The following is a 22,838-nucleotide window of genomic DNA, read 5'->3' as shown; positions in this document are numbered from 1 at the left end:
TCTATCTATCTATCTATCTATCTATCTATCTATATAGGCCTATATATATATATATGTATTTATATATATATATATATATATATATATATATATATATATATATATATATATAAATATATAATTGTACTGTTTATAAGTTTTTACACTTACTTTTATTTCACTTGGTGAAGTATGTGGAGGAATGACACTAGGGAAGGGTTATAGAAAAAGGTATATCGTGATGGACCCAGGATGTTCAAAGACAGATTGAAGGGAAAAGAGCCCTTGGTCTATGGCAGAGGAAAATTAAGGGAAGAGAACAAGATGATGGAAACTTTTGATGCCAAAGAGAAAGAAGTCTTTAGATTAGTAGAATCAGCATCTCAACACATTAGTGATGGCTAGGTGCTGATCATATTTCGACTTAAAGGCTGAAATGAGCGTTATTATTAGGCATACCCAAGCACTCTTATTGCCTTACATCGTCATATAACACAATGCCTCACTAGAGGGGCATGGTTATGACAGTGGAAGCAAACGGAAAATTTTAGATTTCTAGGATAGATGTCGTATGAAACTCAAATGCATATAGAAATAATCAACTAAATTATTCAAATTCTTTGTTTTTTTATTGGTAAAAGCACCTTTTTTAAATATATATATTCGTACATATAAAATTTAGATTCTGTCTGAGATCCCTTCTCCTCCCCTAATGGCGTTAAGTAGTCTCTTTTGAAACAAAGCTGTGTATTAATAGAATAAATGTAAAATATGTTAACTGTTGACATTAAGAGCTGAAGCTTACGGCAAACCAAGGAAATTATTTGCATGTATGCATGACACTCCTTATTCTTTTCTTTCCTGTCAAGAAAACAATCAAATTTTCGTGTTTACATTATTCATCTTTACCCAATATCCATTAAAAGAAATAGTATACTAGACTTCGTTTATACCAATACAAATTATTGTACATAACTTTGTAGTCACAGAAACTCATCAAGAGCGAAGGCAGCCAAAGGTATCAGAAAATTTTGAGATAAATCTTAATGATTCATCAAGGATAATTTTTGAGATGTGAACCAAGGATCACCTCTGAGCTGTTTGCATTTTATTAATGTAATTGAGCAGCCTGCAAAAAAATAAAAGATAGAGGTCTCCCAAGAGCCGATTTTTTTTTTTTCAGATAACCCAGTATTAACGGCAGAATCTGAGAAAGCACTGGTAGAAAAGTTTGAAAGGTAAAGTGAACAGGAGAGAACTTGAAATTAATGTGATTAAAAAAAAAAAGATGGTGACTCGAAAGGAAGCAACACAAATGAGAAAGTTAATGAAGTTGAGGAATGTCCCATAAGTAGAGAGAACATACTTATTATGGGCAAAGATGCTTCTACTGTTTTATGCAGTAGAAACACGGCCAAGGACTAAAAAGATTGAAATTATTTTGACAACCTGTGAGCTTTAAATGTTGAGGAATTTAAGGGGTGTTATGTCCAAAGCTGTAAAATGGGCAAATAACTGAAAGGTTGAGATTGCTTGGATGAGGAACAGTTGATCGGCAAAGCAGTCAATATAGAAATGGTAGGGTGAACTTATGAAGGAAGACCAGAAAACAGTAAAAAAGGGATTTGATGGTGACCTAGACCTCGTGGAGCTCATAAGGCAGAGTGCACGACAAAGGAGAATGGAGAGAAATGATTTCAGTCTAACCCCTTAAGTGGAAGAGTTAACATAAAAACGTTGATGATGGTGAATTAACCCGGAGTTGCAGAATGAATCCCATCAGAAAAGAAATTTCATTTTGAACAGTTACCTAGTATTGTTAATCTTTGTGGAATTTTCTTAAAACCGTATGGCATGAGCAACAAATTTACTTCAATCATTCTCAAATTTTTTTGAGTGATTCAGATGTATATAAACGTTGTTTTTAAACTTCAGTTCCACAATCTTACTTTAAATTTTCTTACTTTAAAGTATTTTCTTCCTCTAGCTAAACCTTCAGACATTTATAGTTTCTTTACTAAATGGATTTTATTTTCTGCATTTGATAATCAAAAAAAGTTTAGTTTTATTGCATCATTATGAACAAAATATCAGATTTAGAGGATACATGGTGTTAAATCCTGTATTTACAAACAAAACTCGGAAAATAGATAAATCCTATCTGTATCCCTTAAAGCCAAAATTATATTTGTAACTAGAGTTTTTTATTCCAACAGTCGGGCATTCTTGAAGATTTTGGATATTTACATAGGTTGTTGGAAGTTGGGTTGATGATACAAGGTATCAGAAGTTCAGTGGATCAAGTTCATTTCACTTATATTATAGTGAAACATTTGAATGGTGTAGAAAATATGGCAGGATATTAGGTTCCTGTTATTTCTGGTATATTATTTGTTACATCTCACAACTGCTTACTCATTCAGTCCCATTTTATTTTCCTTATGGACCCGTGCTACATTAATAACCATCTATAACAAGTATGGTTTAATGAATGCTTTAATATCAGTATAGGAATCATTTCTTCTCTGCTGATTATGATTTGCTGTTTTTTGCATTGGAAAGTCTGGAGGAAGGGTTGAGGTTAGTACTTTTTTTTAATTATTTTCTCTCTTTTGATTCTCTGAGTAAAGCAAGGGATGCATTTTCTGTTTCCTATCTTATTTTGTACAATTAGTTTTAGTAAGTAATGGCGAGCCTTCATTTATCGTAGTTTATAAGTATGCTTTATGATAGAAACATAGAATTTCATATTATATTTCTTAAAACTGTTGGATGACAAGTTGCATGTTTTTACGATTTTTAAAAAAATATTTCAAGTATAATTAAAAAAAACTGTAAATAGAACAGTTTGTACAAACTGAAAGTACATTTAGATAAGTATATTTAGAAAATACATTTGGGAATGTAGTCTTAGCAGGGATTCAGTTAGCCACTTCTGAAATTCTCTAAATAATTAAATATCTTGTAGAAGAATAATTTGTGAAGTAGATTTGATTACAAAACCTATTAAAAGATTGGCTCCCTAATTTAATTATTATTTTACTGGCTTATTCTTCATTCCACTTAGATCAGAATCATGTAAAAACATTATTACAATTTTCATTGTAAAAAAAAGCCTGTAGTTGCACACCTCGCAAAGCAGTACCCGGGTCAATGCGGGTGACTGTATTTTGACCAAAAAAAACATTTTTTCAATTGCAAAGTTTTTTTTTTTTTTTTTTTTTTTTAAAGAGAAAGAGACTTATGTTATGGTGAGAAAAGTTTTATTGACCCTTTATCAGACTAATATTTTCTGTTTTTAGAATTTGAAATTTTTTTACGAAACAGGTTTTATAGATAAGATTTGGATCTCCATTTGTTACATTTTTACATTGTAATTTATTTAGTTTTTTATCCATTATGTTTAAGATATATTTTATTTATTTAACATTTATATAAAAAAGAAAATTTTCTTCCTGAATTGAATCGACCAGCTCTGTAAGTGTCGAGTTTGACTCGTTGGGTTGGTGGATCTCGTCCTTTTGATAGTAAAAAATAAAGCTCGCTCTTTATATTGGTCAATTCCGATGATAACTCAGTAGTATAAAAATATATATAAAGTTAGATGAACTGTATACAAAGTAAAATATTTCCCTTACCCTAAGAAAACAGTGTGCTGTTGTCCTTACTCTGAGACACAAATTGTGAATTCTTTTATCAGAATTATAGTATCTCTAAAAATATTTTAAAGTTGAAAATAAACAAAGGAAGTAAGGCCGTAATTTTTTCACTGAAGGTAAGTTATGTTTAATGATTCTTAGCTGAAATTAATGTGCTCTTCCTTCGAAGAATGGAAAAAAAATGACCATAAAAAAAATATAGAGATAGTTTTCCATAATCTGGCACAATATCTTAGCCGGCTAAAATGGAACACGGTGCTTGACCATCCCAATCCGATTTGAAGGTAAACAACTTCATAGTTGTTTTCTGTCAGTTTTTCTTCATGCTTATAATTGGATTTGAGATTTTTTACTCAATTCATTTTGTTGTAGTTTACACTTATATCCTAAATTTGTGTAACCACTTTCTTTATTGGAAATCGGTAAGACTGGTCACTCTATATCAGTTTATCAGGGGCTTGGTATATATGGGGTAAACTACTTAATGGAGATCCATAGAAGGTTCGTTTATATGGAATATTAGAAAATAGTGTAAATTAACCTCCTAATAGGTTTTTGTGATAGTGTTTATAAATTGTCCTAATGTATAATTCAAGTGTATTTTATGTAATATTGCACGACCGAGATTCATGAAATTTTCCATCACTTCTACATTTGAGTCTCTACACCACTATTTTCTTTGTTTGGGGGAAACGAAGGGCTGCAGGGAGTAGTGTAGCCTAGGGCACTGATAGCAAATAAATGCTTGATTTTTTTTCTTTTAGCTTCCCCTCTTACCACTTAGTTTCAGGCAAACACAAATATGTATTTACACTCAGTACTTTAGCAGAACTGATCTCTGATTTTAAGACTAAGAAGTCTGTGAGCAAACAGTTAGGAGATAACTGAGAGGCGAGGTGAATGCAACTAAACTTTATTAAACAATCATTGAGTTTATATACTGCGACTTCAGAGGAAAAACGCCACAAAAATTCAAACATGATAAAGCTTGTGCTAGTATAAACACACAGGAGTGAAGGGAAGAAAAGTGATGATGAAACATCAAAACTGTTCCAGTGTACGAGAGTGTATGAAACACGTGCGTTACATGGCTCCCCCACTGAAAATGACCTACATATGAAATGGGACGCCCTGCTCTTGAGAGGCCTACTGTAGGATCATCTTACAGGAGATATGGAGGTTTAAGACGATCAATGGAGACCCAGTCTTTTATGCCACGAATGTTCAGTAAGAATGCCTTTGTTGTTCAACGGATGACAAGGAAAGATCCCATGTAAGGGGTCATTAGCAGTGGCTTGCTACTGTTGTTGTACAGGAAAATTTGCGTTACCGAGTGCAGATCTATCAGTATGTGTTGCTTAGCTGGGGCTTGTAAGTCTGGTGGGTTGGAGTAAACTTTCCCACAACATGTTGTAGGCGCTGGAGGTTGCAGTCGCAAAAAACTCTTCAGGGACGATCAATGGATTGCCATATACCATTCCAGCTGCTGAGACATCCAGAGTGTCTTTAGGAGTGATCCTCAGTCCCAGGAGAACCCAGGAAAGGTGGGTAAACCAGTTGGAGTCCTTGCAGTGGGACATCAAAGCTGCTTCGAGGGTGTAATGAAAAGTTTTAAGCATCCCGTTGGCAGCAGGGTTGTAGGCAGTTGTCTGATGCAGAGTAATTCCCAGGAGATTTGCCAATGATGTCCACGATTGAGAGGTGAAAGTGGTACCCATGCCAGAAGTAATATGCTCAGGGATACCAAATCTCGCTATCCATCCTGAGAGTAAGGCAGAGGTACATGAGGCGGATTTTGCAGTTTCCATGGGAATGGAATCAGGCCAATGAGTGGAGTGGTTGATGACAGTAAACAAGTAACGATGTCCTTGTGATGTGGGTAGGAGACCTACAGTATAGACATGAATGTGGATAAAGTGACGCTGAGGTTAAGAAAAGATACCTACTTCTGTGTCGATGTACTTTTGATGTTTAGCATGAAGTACAGGCATGGACTCAATCATTAGCATCCCTAGGAATGCTTGCCAAATGAACTTCGTCTTCAGTAGTTGAGCAGTAGAACAGCGCAAGGGATGGGAAAGGCCACGAAGGAAATAAAAAACCGGTTGGCGTATGGGAGCAGGTATCAACAGTCTATGTCTACCAGTACTAATGTTACAGAGAAGGGTGTCGTTGGAGTCGTCAAAAGCAACGTCCTTCCAATGGAGGGATGTGCAGGATGCGTCACATGCTTGGTACTCTGGATCTTTTTGTTGGGCTTCTGTAAGGCATTGTAATCCAATCCCAGGTGAATGGCAGCCAATGTGTTTCTTGACAGGGCATTGGCAACAGAATTCATTATCCCAGGGAAGGTATTGAAGGGTACAATTGTATTCAGCCACGGCAGAAAGATGTAGGCGTTGACTGGTGGACCAGGCGTCGGACTGTCGAGTGAAGGCTTGCACCAGAGGCATGTAGTCCATGCAAATGACGAATGGCGTACTTTCCAAGGAGTGGCGAAAGAGGCAGACAGCCGAGTCCACTGCCAGCAATTTGCGGTTGAAGGTAGAGTAGCCTGATTCTGCCTTGGACAGTTTCTACTGAAGAAGGCCAATGGGGAGGGCGAACCGTTGACCACCTGCTGGAGTACTGCCCTTATAGATATTTGCTGGCATCAGTGGTGAGAAGGAGCAGTGCATGTAGCACGGGAAAAGGGATAACAATAGCGGTTTATAGGGCATTCTTTTTGCTACAGAAGTCTACTTTTTGAAGGGGACCCCACTTCAGGTCTTTTGGCTTGTTCTTGAGGGAGGGGTAGAGGTAGGCAAGAGTGGCGACAATAACTAATAGGAAACTGTGATAATAGTCGATCATGCCCAAAAATTCTTGCAGTGCTTCAACGGTCGAGGGCATGGGGAAGTTCTGAAGGGCTGTTACTTTCTCAGGGAAGGGGTGAACTCCTTCAGGAGTGATACGGTGCCCTAAGAATTCTTTGTTGGTGCCAAAGGTGCACTTGTCGTACCAGACTGCAAGACTGTTCTGTTGTAAGTAGATGAGCATGATGCGTAGGTGATGGAAGTGTTCCTCTTTGGAGGAAGAGAACACAAGTATGTTGTCTATGTAATATACACAGAAGGGGAGGTCCCCAAAGATGCCGTCCATGAGACGTTGCAAAGTGGCCCCAGCATTACGAAGGCCAAGACAGGGGTAATTGAAGGTATATGTGCTGAGGGGGGTATTGATGTGCCTCTTGGGGATGTCTTCTGAGTTCATAGGTACCTGATAATACCCCTTTAGGAGGTCGAGCGTGCTGCCTTGGCCTACCTACTACTTACTACTTACCAAATTTCATATTGATTGATTTTCTATGTTTGCAGAGTAAGCATTTTTCACATAACTCCTCCAATATTTGTGTACTCCTTGTTCTGGTATACTACTTTTGCAGTCGCAGTACTTACTTATTGTTTCATCTTTCGCCATCAACTTTTGAGTCGATTGTTGCTCTTGTGTATGTCACCATTGGGAATTTATTATTTCGTTGTAGTGGGCCAAAGAGTTTTTCCTTATTATGCCTTGTCTTTCCAATAGTAGCTATTGTAGGTGTAAGGCGTAATCAATGCTAGAATAACAACTAATGCTAGAGCATTGTCTCCAATCTCATGTATAACCCTTTGCTCTAGTGTAAGTGTTCACACTTGGTAAAAAAAAAAAACTCTCACAATGTGTAACATTTTCAAGTGTAACATATTATGTTTGAAATACTGGGTTCTATATTGCTTTTCTAAAGATATTCTAAATACTAGAAGCACGATTGTCTAAATTATATCTTATCTGTAAATATTAATATTCTTATTATTAATGCTTGCTAAACTACAACCCTAGTTGGAAAAGCAAGATGCTATAAGCCCAAGGGCTCCAACATGGAAAGTAGCCCAGTGAGGAAATGAAATAAGGAAATAAATAAGCTACAAGAGACGTAATAAACAATTGAAATAAAATATTTAAAGAACATTAACAACATTAAAATAAATCTTTTATATATAAACTATAGAAACTTCAAAATAACAAGAGGAAGAAAAATATAAAGGTTAGTGTGCCCGCGTGTACCCTCAAGCAAGAGAACTCTACCTCCAGAGAATGGAAGACCATGGTACAGAGGCTGTGGTACTACCCAAGACTAGAGTGGTTTGATTTTGGAGTGTCCTTCTCTTAGAAGAGCTGCTTACCAAAGCTTAATAGTCTCTTTTACCCTCACTAAGAGGAAAGTATCCACTGAACTACTACAGTGCAGTAGTTTGGTAATCTCATTGTTGTCAGGTTTATGACAGAGGAGAATGTGGAAAGAATACACCAGACTATTCGTTGCATGTGTAAACATAGGAAAAATGAACCGCAACCTGAGAGAGGGATCCAGTGTAGTACTGTCTGGCCAGCCAAAACCTAATAACTCTAGCGGTAGTATCTCAAAGGGTGGCTGATGCCATGGCCAACCTATCTATTTAGCCTCGTTACTATGTAACCAACTAAATTTTTTGGAAATAGAAAAATTAATTATTTCAACTCAAAAATATACCAGACCAAATTACCAGCAACCACAATCAGACATAGGTCCAAGCAATCTCGACAAGTAAACCAGAGTTGTTTGGGTATTACTGTATTTTAAAATGTTTTCCTCTTGATTTGATAGCAATCACTGCATGGATTTTTCGAAGGAATTGTTTCTAGACAGTCATGTTCCGCATTCCCTTTGTGTCCTTTGTGTCCTGTATTGAGACCATTACTGTGTTTTAAATAACCGTTGTGAAGAGTCTGTTTGTCTAATTGCCACTCTTAGGCAAAAGTATGTTCCAATGGTTGTCAATCAATCTAAAAGCTCAAATTGCATAATGAAATTGCTCCTAGTTCAGAGGGAAATCCAGTGCTAGCTGGTTATACCGGGGATGATGACGTTAATGACACCCCAGCACCGTTTGCTAATTCACTTAACCAGTTAAGTTTTGATAGTGGTAAGCTTCATAAGCTCTTGTCATCTCAAGCTTCTTTTGTTAGATATCAGAAGTCCAATGAGTCCTCTCTTAAATGTGACAATTCTGATTTTTCCTGCACTAGGGGATCAAAACTAATCTAACTTCTTGAGTTAAGTCTAGTAGTAATAATGTTTCTTTCAGTAAGTGTTATGTAAGTTCGCTGAATAGTACATATTCAAAAGCTTCTCAGAAAGGCTAAAATTCTTCATTTGCTTTAGGCCCATCTGCTGCTAAACCCTTGTATTCCCGCAATTTTTTTCTCTTCTTTATACAACTAGGTTGTGAGACAGAACACTGTGTTGGTAATCTGGATCCTAATATCTCTTCACTAACTAAAGTAAGCGCTCTTAAGGATGGTGTGTCCTATCCTATGATTTCCTTAGATCTTGTTTGGGGGAATGAATTTCTAATTAAAGTCGATCGTTTTCATTACGTAGAAGGCAGTGTGCTTTAGTTGCTTGCAAGATCTACATTTCAGCATCTCTAGGTGCTAGAGTCCCCTTCACACATACGTAGCCCCCGCATCCAGTTGTAAATAAACTTGGAAGTTAGCTGATATTTCCTTTGTTCGTCCTAAAGTACAGGAAAGTAAGAAGAAAGATAACACGGGGGCAGACCTTGAATGTGAGAAAGTATCTCCTTTTCCAACATTACGTAACCTTATTGCTGAAAAATACCCTAGTAAGCTGCTTAAGGTACATTTCGAAGCTAATTATTGTTCTTAGTCTTCAGAGACAGTTTTTAAGGGAGGCTTGGAGGAATATAAGAAGATTTTATTACTTTTACCTATTTTCAAAGTTGAGAATAATAAATCTGAAGGTTGGCCACAATTATTTCAAATTTTCATCTTGGAAAAGGATGAGGTCATTGCATAACAAAACATATTTTTTGTTTTTGTCTGGTAAGAATCATTTCAGTATTGTTTGGGCAAGATTATTGATATTAGAGGTAGTTCTCCTATTTTAATGTAAGAAATTAGAGTTCCAAATATTCCTCTGTGCAAAATAGGATGTCTTTTCTGTTAAGTTTCATCAATGCGACACACAAGGAGTTGGATCCAATTCTCATTAAAGATGAGAAAGTTGGGATTCATAATAGTAGAAATGTTGCCCTATTCCTTAATTTTATGGCAGAGGTCATTCTTTAGGAAGGGTTTTTAGGGCAGCTCAATGGTATAGCAAGTCAGTAATAGCTCACTATCATTTTGTAGAGTCCTGGTTTTCTCACCAAGATTGCTGGTCTTTAGGTCCTGTAGTGGCTGATGGTGATGCAATCTAGAAATATTTTGGGCATGGTGATGGGGTTATAACTAGGAATTGGAAATTTGGTAATATCTATGGAAATAGACATCGTATCTCAAAATATAATTTGAGACGGTTTATTACTAAAATTATTAGACTGCAGGTGAGTCCAGAATGTTATTTTATTTATTATTAGAAAGCTATAAGTGACACATTTCTTCCTTTCTCTGGCGACCCTCCTTCATCAGTGTGTGGTAGTCAGCAATATGAATAATAGTGGTGGTTCATAAAAATAAAATGGAGTATGATAATGAAATTTATTATTTCTGTTGTCACCCGATGTTCTCATACATGTTCACCCATGTCCCCACTGACTTGTGGTGTCCTGAGGATAGGGAATAATTTCGGCAACGAAACTGAAGACAAACGCAGTGTGGCTTGCTCAACCTATTGTTTATTGCCATTGATTACCTGATTGTCTCATTACTTTACTAGAAGTAAAAGGAAAAAACGTAATATTAGGTTATGGGGCAAAAATCGATATAACCGAGCATCCAGAGAGCAGCAAAATGAACATCGGGTGAGTATAGAAATAATAAGTTTTATTGCTGAAATTCTATTTTTGTACCCGACTTCTTATAAGCTGAAGATTCCGCTTTTTCTAAATTTGTGCAATGTAAGAATGTGATTGATTGAAAGAACATTATCTGGTGTAATTGTAGTAGGAGAGATTGTACATGGTCCTATTCTGGTGAACAGTACAAAAATGTTTACGCTAATACCTTTGTTTTCGTGATGAGTGATTTTAAATATATATTGTGTTGGCGTTAAAGAGGATGATTACAGTACCTGACTGCAAATACGATTAAAATTGATTTAAGATTCGAACGGTTTTTTCATGTCCTTCAGAAAATTATTACCCGTGCATTTAATTTTCAAAAATGGTCCTCTATAAAATTACAAGGTAAAATAAAATCAGTAAGCTATTTTAACATTGTCTTTGTAGTGTGAAGAATTTTAATATAATATTATATTTCATGTGTATATTTAGATGCAGTGTTGTTAGATATCGCTAATAAAACAATAACTGTATATGAACAGATTTTACTATTAATGTGATCGATTGCCTTATTTCAGAGTCCCTAACATAAACACAGTATTTAATATTAAAGAATCAAGTAATTTTCTTTAAATTTGTAAGTGTAAATTTTTAGGTATTTTGGACTTTCATAGCATGATTCTTATCCCATAAATATAATGATCTCTTTTCTACCTCAGAATTGTACGAGATTCAGACCAGGGTATAGCACCAGATTTACCTCAGAGTACTGTGTCTGCCGTACGAACAGCTCTTTCAAATCGTCACATTCAGATTCATGAACTACAGGTTTGTGTTTGGGAAAAATTTTGTTATCCTAATTTCTTTCTTGAAATAAATGTGTTACTTTGCCAGTTATTTCTATCAGTATTGTTCTCTTTGATTTATTATGTCATGTGCAACTATTACTCTACGCATGAAAAGTAGATGTTAGCTTTTTTTCTACCCTTTTTCTGATTCACCTGTTCATGTTCAGCATAGTGGAAACATCTCTGACTTCAAAACCATAGGTCAAGAGTTCATAGCCTAATAACCTTTACTTAAGTCCTGAACTTTACTATTCTGGTAAGCCCAGGGATGAGGGCTTTTGGGAATACTAAAAAGTCCATATTTTGTATCATCAACTGCCATTCCTTGGTCCTAGCTAGGGTGGAGGAATTCGAGTTGCTGACCTTATGTATAAATGTTCAGTCTCTAGGATATTGTATGACAGAAATTACCTGTTTCTTGCCGCCTCTGCTCAAGATCAACCCTTAAACATCTTAAGTCTTGCAGTACTCACCGTTTTTACCAAATTTCCGATGGGTGCATGAAGTCGACTTTTCACCTCTTAGGGAACTTAATATGTTGGCAAATAGGTGAAAAAGAATTTGCCGAAGCTGAAGGATTTTCTGTGCTTTGGCATATCTTCCCTACCCAACTCGGTGTAATTTTGAGGTCTACTACAGTAAGGAGTGTTGAGTTTACCGCTATGTAGAAACCATTGCTATTATTATAATGTTGGCACTAAGAAGAAATTAATAAGGGCCATGCTATTTCGGAAGTATTATGGAAGGTATCTTTACAATTAAAGGCATTCTGTTATCACAATCTACCTGCAATCCTTACTTGGCGGTGTACGTCTATTGATGTACACGTGAGCTGTCACATCGGTTCATGACTGATGTCTATTGACGTTTGTCAGTCCCTATGAACTACGAGGTAAAGAATTATGTTTTCTTTGGTGTGTTTAGCATTAATATGAATTAATTCACTAATTGGTAACTCCATATTAGATGTCAGGATACCAGAAAACTCCAAATCAATCAATCAATCTGAATACTTCTTCAGACAAAGTTTGTAAGTATAACTAGTCGCCACTCGTCCTCTGCCATAAAAGTATCAAAACACAGCCTGTCTGGTCCGTCGTCGGCATGTTTTTTCGTCATTTAGAAGTTGACTAACATTATCTAAGATGTTGACTAACACAAGCCTGATGTTGGATAACATAATATGGAAGAAGATATTAGAAGAGGAAATTGACAGTGATTACAGTAATTTTTCCCAATAAAGGGAATTTATGAAACGGTCTGAGAGGAGGCAAAAGTGTATGAGATGGAGGTTATTTAAGATTGCCATCAATGAGTTTATACCTCTGTTTCACAAATACTAAGTGTGTAAAAGAGCATCTAGATGTGCAGGAGTGGGATGGTTTCGCTACAGAAGGGCAAAAGTAAATGAAGAATTTGAAGCTCTGCAAGAGGATCTCGAACCTGGGATATAACGTGTACCCTCAAAGCCCTTACAGAGTGATGCATTAGAACCACTAGCTACCACTTATGAAGTTGAGGTAGAATTGAAACAGGGCAGGTTATGCCTGAAATATTACACCGAATCAAAATCTATAGGATTTCGTAGCTACCACGGTAATAGTTAATGACGTTAAATTCCTAATAGAACTAACAAAAACTAAACTAGTTACGCAGTAGTAAAGACAAAGGTTGTAGTGGCAGCACTGTCATCCTTCCCTCTATAAGCAACAAGCCTCGCCTTATGTGGGAAAAGAAGGAATTCTAAAATACCATAATTAACTACATAGGATAGTATTTCATGAACGTTCCCATTATTGTTACACACAAACAGCCATAAGTAAATTAGATGGTAAAATCTGCATTTAAATATTTTCATTTATTAGTCGTAATGATATACTCAAAGGAGGACATTATATAGAAATCTGTAACAGGTCAGGTACCTGGATAGTCTTTTACAAATTGATATGTCTTTCAGGTAACGAAAACTTGGAGACTAAACAGAACTATAATTAGCAGCCCTTCTTAGGGAAATGGGAGGTATAGTGTATGCTGTATAGTCTTAAAAGCTGCTGTCTCTGAATACTTATGAGGAAAAGTGTCAACAGAACGCTCAAATCACAAGATATGCAATTGAATTGTGCGCATTTTGGCACAAGTTTCATGCAAATCGGGTAAAAATTGACCACAATAAAGCGAAAAGAAGTTTTTGACCTTTTCATTAACTTGACCTTGACATTTAACCCAATTACTCCCAAAATCTAATCATATTTTCCTTGGATCATGATCATGGCAAATCATCTCACCAAATTTCGTGACATTCGGTCTAATATTTTTTATGTTATGCGAATCATAAACATACAAACATTAATGAATAAATATGCACCTATCAAAATATAGTGTTCTGGTGAAGGTAATGAGTGTGTGTATTGAGATTATGGAATATGTTTATATGAGTGAATAAGTCCTGTTTGCATATGTTGAGATTATAGTCTATCAGACATTTTCTTTGTAGAAAGAAAAAGAAAGGGATGGCTCAAGTATTTCTATGAACTTTGCTTGTGGTTCATTTTGCTTCTTCAATAGTAGCTTGGTTGAATTGACATCTACCCATAAAATCTTTAAAAATGTTGCGAATTTTGCATTTTCCTTCCCTTTAATAGGCGATGACTCTAATAAAGTAATGGAACATTCTATCGGAAATGGTAAGACACCAAGTACTGTCATGCAAGAGTCTCGCTATAAGATGTCTTTCTCTGAATTTGTTAGCAGATGGTGCGTGGATTGTTCATAGGCGATCATGATCCCCATTGTCTTTATGCCTCGTGTCGATGGCAATACTGTGCTGGGATTTTGATAACCCTTATAAGGATTGTGTTTGCATCACGGTCCCCCTCATGGTAAAGTATGTTTCAGTGGTTGCTAATCAAGTTTAAAGTTCAAAGTGCAAAAGGAAACGTGCTTCTGGTTCAGGGAGAAATCCAGAGCAGACGACAATGACACGCCAGCACCATTTGCTAATTCATTTAACTACCCAAGTTTGATATTGATGAGCTTCAAAACCTCTTGACTTCTGTAGCTTGCTTTGTCAGAAATAGATTGTGCAATAATATTGTAGAGCAAACGCAGACAATAGTTTTTTTAGATTTATGTAACTAAATGTACGATGAAGTTTTTTTTATATAGAAATTTTCATATTTTGCCATATACCCTGTAAAATACAAAGAATGTCTTGTCAAATTTTATATGAAACATGACAATTACAATTTTTTTGCAAACTCACAAACACGTATAGAAAAACCTTTCTTTGCAAACATAAAATTCTCATGTAACATACCTTCTCTGCCATTTTTTGTAGTGAACAAGTAATGATTACGGTAATGACAGGAAAAAAAAGAAAATAGAAATGGTAAGCAAAATGAATTGCCTTTATAATACTTAGATAAAATGAATAGGCTTTGTTAGAAAATAATTTAACAATATTATAGCAAGTGGATACAAATATATGTTCATCTTTACCAAATTTTGCGATAAACTCTTATGTATAGAAATGTTCATATTTTGAAATATTATTTCTGTATACCTCATGAAAATTTAAAGAATACCCTTTCAAGTCGTATATGAGACTTAACAATTTCAAATATTTGGAAATGTACAAACGCTCAGGCAAGAAATTACCCATGAACGCATAAAATTCGTGCATAAAAGATGGTCATAAAACAGTTCTACAGTAAGAATACCTACTCAACTATTTTGCATGGTAAATATGCAATGAAAAACGATATTAAAAAGTGAAGATTTTAATGGAAATCTGAATTAAATTCACATATCCATAAATGAAATAAATATGTTATGTTAAAAAAAGGGAAAATTGTAGGGCATATACGGACATTAAATGTCCCTCTATATGTGACAAAATATTTAAGTTTTTTATAAAGAAATTTAAATTTTTCACATATTGCCATATACCATGCTGAAACACAAGGAATACCCCCTCAAATGATGTATAATATGAAACGACATTGAAAATTATTTTCAAACACATTCCTGCATAAGAAAACATTACCAATGAATGTATAAAATTAGTCATAAAAACGGACATCAAACAATTTTGCAGTTAGCATTGCCTTCAATTATATTTTTTATAATAATAATAATAATAATAATAATAATAATAATAATAATAATAATAATAATAATAATATTATTATTATTATTACCTGCTAAGCTACAACCCTAGTTGGAAAAGCAGGATGCTATAAGCCCAGGGGCTCCAACAGGGAAAATAGATCAGTGAGGAAAGGGAACAAGGAAAAATGAAATATTTTAAGAAGAGCAACAACATTGAAATAAATATCACTTTATAAACTATAAAAACTTTAACAAAACAAGAGGAAGAGAAATAAGATATAAGATAGAACAGTGTGCCCGAGTGTACCCTCAAGCAAGAGAACTCTAACCCAAGACAGTGGAAGACCATGGTACAGAGGCTATGGCACTACCCAAGATTAGAGAACAATGGTTTGATTTTGGAGTGTCCTTCGCCTATATGAGCTACTCACCATAGCTAAAGAGCCTCTTCTACTCTTACCAAGTGGAAAGAAACTACTGAACAATTACAGTGCAGTAGTTAACTCCTTGTGGGAAGAATTGTTTGGTTAACTTACCACTGTCAGTTTTAGAGGAAAGAGAAGAGGGTGTCAAGAATAGGCCAGACTAATTGGTGTATGTGTATGCAAAGTAAAAATGAGCTGTAGATAGAAAGGGATTCAATATAGTACTTTCTACCCAGTCTAAGGACCTAAGAACTCTCTTGCGGTAGTATCTCAGCTGGTGGGTGGTGCCTTTACCAACCTACAACCTGCTATATTTTCCATTAGGACCAGAATCTGGCTTCATTCAGATGAAAATCTAATTTTCGTTAGAAGAAATCCACGATCACCAGAGGGTTAAAGACCTTACTAAACATATTTTTCTATTTTTTACTCACTACATACAGGAACTGAAATGTATGAGATAAAAAGACTGTCTCAAGAAAGTGAAGTACTTATCCTGACATTTACATTCACCCTGTACTAGAGAAACACGAGAAGAGGTAATGGCCGAGTTTGCAAGCGAATGACACGCAGACATTCAGACTTGATGCAATCAAACAGATTTAGGAAATCTTTAACTGAATAATTCGAACCAAAAAGGTTTTGCCTAAGGGAATCATTATTTGCTATGCCAACCACATAATAAAAAGAGTTGTAAAGTGCTCTTCTGCCATAGAAAGTAGTGACAAAACATTCAGTCTAGCATCTTAGCTCATAAGGAGTAACCAGTGGTATAAAGGTACTTGTTTTAGCAAGAGGAGGGATATAAAAGATTCAGGCTACCCTGTTGGTCTTCTGCCTTCCAAATCCAAGGTGTTTAAATGAGTAAATAGAACTACTGGAGTGCAAGAATTATGTAGCAGAATAGTCAAAAGTAGATAAAGAATTTGAAGCTCTACGAGAGGATCGCAAACCTATGAGGTGCTGTGTACCATCGGAACACTTTCTGATTGTGCACTAGAACTACAGTACTAGTTACTACTTGAGAAATTGGGGGAGGGTTTGAAATAGGGCAGATTGATACGGAAATATTACCTTGAATCGAAAATTTCACCAAAGGAGTTAATGACGTTGAATTCTTAATCTGACTAACAAAAACTAAACTTGTTAGGCTGTTGCATAGAAAAAAGGCTGGAGACACATTGTCATCATTCCCTCTACGTATAAATAACTAGCCTGGCCTTCTCCAATGAAAGTAAGTGGAATATTTATTATGTTTGTCATAATGGTCAGAGAATACAGTACAATAGGAGAAGTAAAAAGGAAAAATAAGTGCAGAAAATAAAGAATTTGGCACTCTGCGGCTTTCTTATTCAAGTTGACACTGGTAAAGTTCGAGGAGAATCAGAACTTAATTTTGAATATTCAACGGATCTGAAAATGTGGATTATTGAAGCCACAAAGGCGAAATCTGGAGAAGACAAAGGCCTGACTTTATGCCTTTTTAGCATAAGTGCTACCTTCTGGAACAAATTCATGATTTATACCGAGATTCTACTTATTGCAGAAGCCATTAGCCTATCTACCCTGGTCTGCCTTAAAACCAGGAGCACAGCATTCATTTGTGTCGATGAAGATGCATTGTATCATCTCCCAGAACAAACCTTTTAGGCAATAATTACAATAAATTGATTGGTAAAACTTACATTCCAGTAAAAGTTATAGTAATTACCAATTTTCCTATCTCAATTAGGTTTACATTTATTCAATTTTTTTATTATATCACAAATATACTGTATGCAAAACAGAATATTAAATAAATGTATTTTTAATGTAAAATACATATTACTGTAGGTGCAGTACACATACTTTACATATCAACTGCTAACCAGTTTCATCCTTATTAGATAGTTTCTCTGGTTTGTACCCTGTATAGTTGGTGAGCTCTTGCTGCTCTGGTGGCAAAGCTTATGCTGCCTCGTGGTCTTCCAATACTGTTTCCACTCTGATCCTCACATTTTTTTTTTTTTTTTTTTAGGAAAAGCATCAAACATGATGGACAGGAAGAGCAACAATTGATGTTGCGAGAAAATCCATGAAAAATCAAATGTATTATTTTAATAACATCACAGGCCTTCCCAGCAAATAATGGCACATGGAAATGCAAGTCAGGACCTGTAAGGTATCACGATGTCATGATTGGTTGATCCTATTGTCAATAAAGCAAAGCACAAAAAACAAATGAAGCCTTCAGAATAAGCCTTGATTCTTTCTTTTCCATCTTGACATCCTTGGACGACAATGTGAATTACATTTGTAGTCCTTAGACGAAGATGTGAATTACATGATTCAAGCTTCTGCTATAGCATATGTCTGCTAATTGAACTTTTGATATATCACACACTCAATTGTAGTTCATTGTAGGATATCGGGTCAACTGAGATTAACCTTTTTTTGCCATATTGTATTAGCCTACACTTCTTCCCAAACGAATATGCCGTTACCAGTCTTATTACTGTTAGCACATTAATGATTTTGAACTGCTCAATCACTCATTTTTGAGGACTCTCTTACACATCTATATTCTACAAGTATTCCCTTACTTATAAACGATCTAACGATTTGTGGCTGATAATATTTGGAATGTTATAGTGTTGTCAGTGTGATACCTTTGTTAATAGGAGAGCCATAGCCTCCCATGATGTCTTAAGAACTCTGTTCTACACTGGCTACTTCAATATTTACTGGTTAGCTCTGAATGCCAAAGCCTGGTACACCATCTCAACTAATGGGCTAAATCTAGTGAGTGCTCCTACTGCCTTGTGGTTACTCTCTTGAGACAAAAGCTACAGGTGTTTCTCCAAGGTTAAGGACAGGCATTAAGGTAAGAGCCAGGATACTTATGTGATTTGTTGGCTATCCCATACAGCTAGATAGCGTGTTAGATCATTGAGGTTTATCCTTGCCATCTGGTGTTAGGTGGCTTAGTCCAGTTTGTGAGTTTAGGCCCATGCTCAAAGCATCATCTCACATCCTTCGTTTCACAAGGCAAGCACAGTTCCTCATCCTCATTGACACATCATCATCAGTGGTGATAGGGCAGAGCGGTAAGGGGAGGTTCGTATTGTTGCTGCCAGATCTTGGCCAAATCTGGCACAAAAGGCTGGGGATGTTGGATTTAGTCACTGGTGACTAGGCAAATTTTTTTGGGTGACACTCGTGTTTGTCAGCTGCATATGCAACTGAGCTGCTTTTATAAGGAGGCGCACAACTCGCCCTTTTAAGGCAAGGGGCCTACCTTCTAAAAACGCAGCTGTGCACGATCATCTGTGTCCTATAGAATGAAATCCTGGATAAACTCCATAATTATTCATATCTACTAGAACAAAATACGCAAAAGTGACTGCAACAACAGGCTAGGTATTTTCCTTGTATCTGCAGCGGGTAAAGTAGTGGATAAAGTTATGCTATTGCGATTAACCAGACATAAATGTGAATCTGTGCTTCCAGAAAGCCATTCTGATGTTACGGAGGAAAGAGGGACCATCGACAATATTTTTCCTATTAGGCAAATACAGGAGAAATGTCAAGAGCAAAATACAGACTTATACATAGTTTTTATTGACATAGCTAAGTCCTTTGATATAGTGCCCTGTGAGTTCCCATGGAAGATGCTTGTAAAATATGGAGTTCCTAATAAGTTTCTAAAGATAGTTCAGGTCTTTCGTTCCAACATGGAAGCAGAAGTTAGTATCAGCATCTTGGAGTCCTCATTCTTCCCTTGTGAACTGGGAGTAAAGCAGGCGGATTCCGATCCCTGTCCTTTTTAATTTGTTCATCTTCTAAATAATGACTTTATTGCAGCAAAAACTCAGAGAAGAAGACAGAATCCCAAAAGAATATCAAATGGATAGTAGCCTGTTTATCGCCAGAAAGTTATTTGCCCATGCACAAATATTAGCATGAGAGTTGGTTGAAATGCAATATCTTGATGTTGTTGCTTTTATTTCTGCCCACATCCCTGAATCATTGCAAGACATTTTAGACCTCCGATCTTTAAAGTAAATACAAGAAAAGCAGAAGTCATAATACAAAAAAATTAATCGAAATCAGATTGTACCTATCTTCACTGTTGATGATATACAACTGCAAGTCGTGCTAGTTTTCAGATACTTTGGTGTCATTGTGTCGCCCACTACTGAGATCGACAAAGATGTGCTGGATAAAATATACAGGCTCCACATGATTTTGGGAGCCTGGGGACCAATGTTTTTAGAACAAGTACCTGAGACTGACAGGTTTGGGTTCTATATTGATGCCATCAGAAGCAATGGGAAGTTTTTCAAATTTCCTGTCTGGAGCAAATTATGGGCCTCACTTGTAAAGATCAGATTACACACATAGAGATTCTTGAACAAACGAGATGCACAAGTCTAAATATATATTTATTTACATATATATATATATATATATATATATATATACATACGTATATATATATATATATATATATGTGTTTATATATACTGTATATATACAGTATATATATACACACACACACGCATATATATATATATATATATATATGTATATATATATACTGTGTATATATATACATATATATATATATATATGTATTTATTAATATATGTATATATATATATTGTATATATGTGTGAATATATATGTATATATATATTGTATATATGTGTATATATATATATATATATATATATATATATATATATATATATATATATATTAATATATATATATAATAGTATATATTAAATATTATATATATATATATATATATATATATATATATATATAGCAATGTATATATATATAAATATATATATATATATATATATATATATATATAGCAATGTATATATATAAAATATATATACTGTATATGTATATATATATATATATATATATATATATATATATATGTGTGTGTGTGTGTGTGTGTGTGTGTATGTTTCTTCAAAAAGGCCCATAAAAAGACAAGGAAATATAAATAAATCTATATTTCGATCCATACACATTGGCCCTCTTCACGGTGTAAAGTAAAATAGAGGAATAGAGTGGACAGTGTCGGTTTATATATGAAAGCAATAGGGTGTTTCCAATTGCTCTTTTAGGTTGTATCAAGTGTTGGAAGGATTAGCCAAATGTAATTACATCCAGGTGTGTCTTTGTATGCTTGAGCCGCTCGGAGGATGTCTTGACCTCTGGTGCATATCTGGTGGTCGGTCTCCGTTGATTATCTTCTTTATGATCGGGTTGAGAAGAGAATTGTCCACTGTGTCAGCTTTCCATTGGCCTCCGGATAAGTTCATTGTGTTTGATTGATTTATGATGGTTGATTCCAGGATCTTCCTTCTGTACGGACAGGTACTCTTAAAAAGCAAAGACGACTCACTCCAGTTAATCTGGTGCCCTAAATCTCTAAGGTGAACGAAAATCCACGAGTTTTCAAATACATACATAACAGATCTTTTATGTTCGGATAATCTTTGAGATAGAGAACGGCCCGTTTATTCAATGTAGACTTTTTCACAATCTCCACATGGTACTTTATAAACTACGCATTCTAAATCTCTCTTATTTTGATAAACAATAATAAGGGTGCTTCCTATGGTCTTGGGATATGAAAAAACAGAGTTTCTCAGTTTTAATATTATTTGTTATATTCTTAATACCTTCTATATATGGGAGTTTTATCTTATTTTTAAAATCTCTTTGATTGGTAACATCACGATCTTTATAATATATTGTGTTGGCTTTATTGATGGCCCTTTCTATGACACACGTCAGTAGAATAGCTTGGCGACTTGTTTACGAATTATTTCAAATTCTTTACTTAAGTAGACTTGGGAACAGATTCTCAAGCCCCTAAGAAATAGACTACAAGCTACTTAAATTTTTACATAAATATCGTGATAATTAAAGAAATGAATGTAAGAAATAGGGAAAGTTGGTCTTCTATACACAGTGAAATTGTACCCTGACGATTCCCTTATAATTAATATGTCCAAGAAAGCTAATTTTCCATTTTCTTCCCTTTCAGTTTTGAATTTTATGCTAGGAACTAGGGAATTTAGATTATTGAAAAATATATTAAAATCTCCCCAACTATCATCCCAATACGTGAAAATGTCATAGAGAAAGTTGGTTTTCTATACACAGTGAAATTGTACCCTGACGATTCCCTTATAATTAATATGTCCAAGAAAGCTAATTTTCCATCTTCCCTTTCTGTTTTGAATTTTATGCTAGGGACTATGGAATTTAGATTATTGAAAAATATATCAAAATCTCCCCAACTATCATCCCAGTACGTGAAAATGTCATAGAGAAAGTTGGTTTTCTAAATACAGTGAAATTGAACCCTGACGATTCCCTTATAATTAATATGTCCAAAAAAGCTAATTTTCCATCTTCTTCCCATTCAGTTTTGAATTCTATGCTAGGGACTAGGGAATTTAGATTATTGAAAAATATATTAAAATCTCCCCAGCTATCATCCCAATATGTGAAAATATCATCAACATATCGTAGGTTTAATTGTTGTTAAAATCTCTCCATGTAGTGATGGGCTAAAATTGGGGATAACGGTCTACCCATACTACAACCATTTTTTTTTTTTTTTGTAAAAATTACTGTTGAAATATCATAAGTTATTTGTCACACACTTAATTGTTTTTTCAATACCAAGGGGGAAGTGATCTTCATGGGATTAATTTTTCACTAAAAAAAAATGATAGTGATTCTACGTCAAGACTTAAGAGTTTTACATTGCTTACCGGGATATTTAATCTGTTGAATTTCTGGACCACTTCTTACCATAGCACGCATCCAATAGCTGAATAGGGTACCTTAAAAATGGCTGAACTTTAAAAATATTTTGAAACTTGAGGACAAAAATTTGGAAGTTTTAAATGGTTCAAAGCATTAGGTAAAGAACTTTAAACAAGGAAGTACAGTTTACTTTTTTGTCACTTTATACTCAATTTATTATTT

General features: G+C 35.1%; 1 protein-coding gene across 2 annotated transcripts in view; it reads left to right on the top strand.

Moving 5' to 3' along the window:
• The window catches only part of LOC137645715 (rootletin-like), a 746,485-nt gene that overhangs the window by 460,394 nt on the left and 263,253 nt on the right, over positions 1-22,838 (top strand). For both annotated transcript variants that reach the window (XM_068378593.1, XM_068378592.1), the window contains exon 12: positions 11,164-11,272. In XM_068378593.1, coding sequence (XP_068234694.1) covers positions 11,164-11,272 — 109 coding nt within the window. The remainder of the gene's footprint in view (positions 1-11,163; positions 11,273-22,838) is intronic.

The sequence above is a fragment of the Palaemon carinicauda genome, chromosome 8 (genome assembly GCF_036898095.1).
Source record: "Palaemon carinicauda isolate YSFRI2023 chromosome 8, ASM3689809v2, whole genome shotgun sequence".
In the NCBI taxonomy this organism is placed as follows: Eukaryota; Metazoa; Arthropoda; class Malacostraca; order Decapoda; family Palaemonidae; genus Palaemon; species Palaemon carinicauda.
Note: the sequence above shows the minus strand (reverse complement) of the source record. Positions and strands in the feature narration are given on the sequence as shown.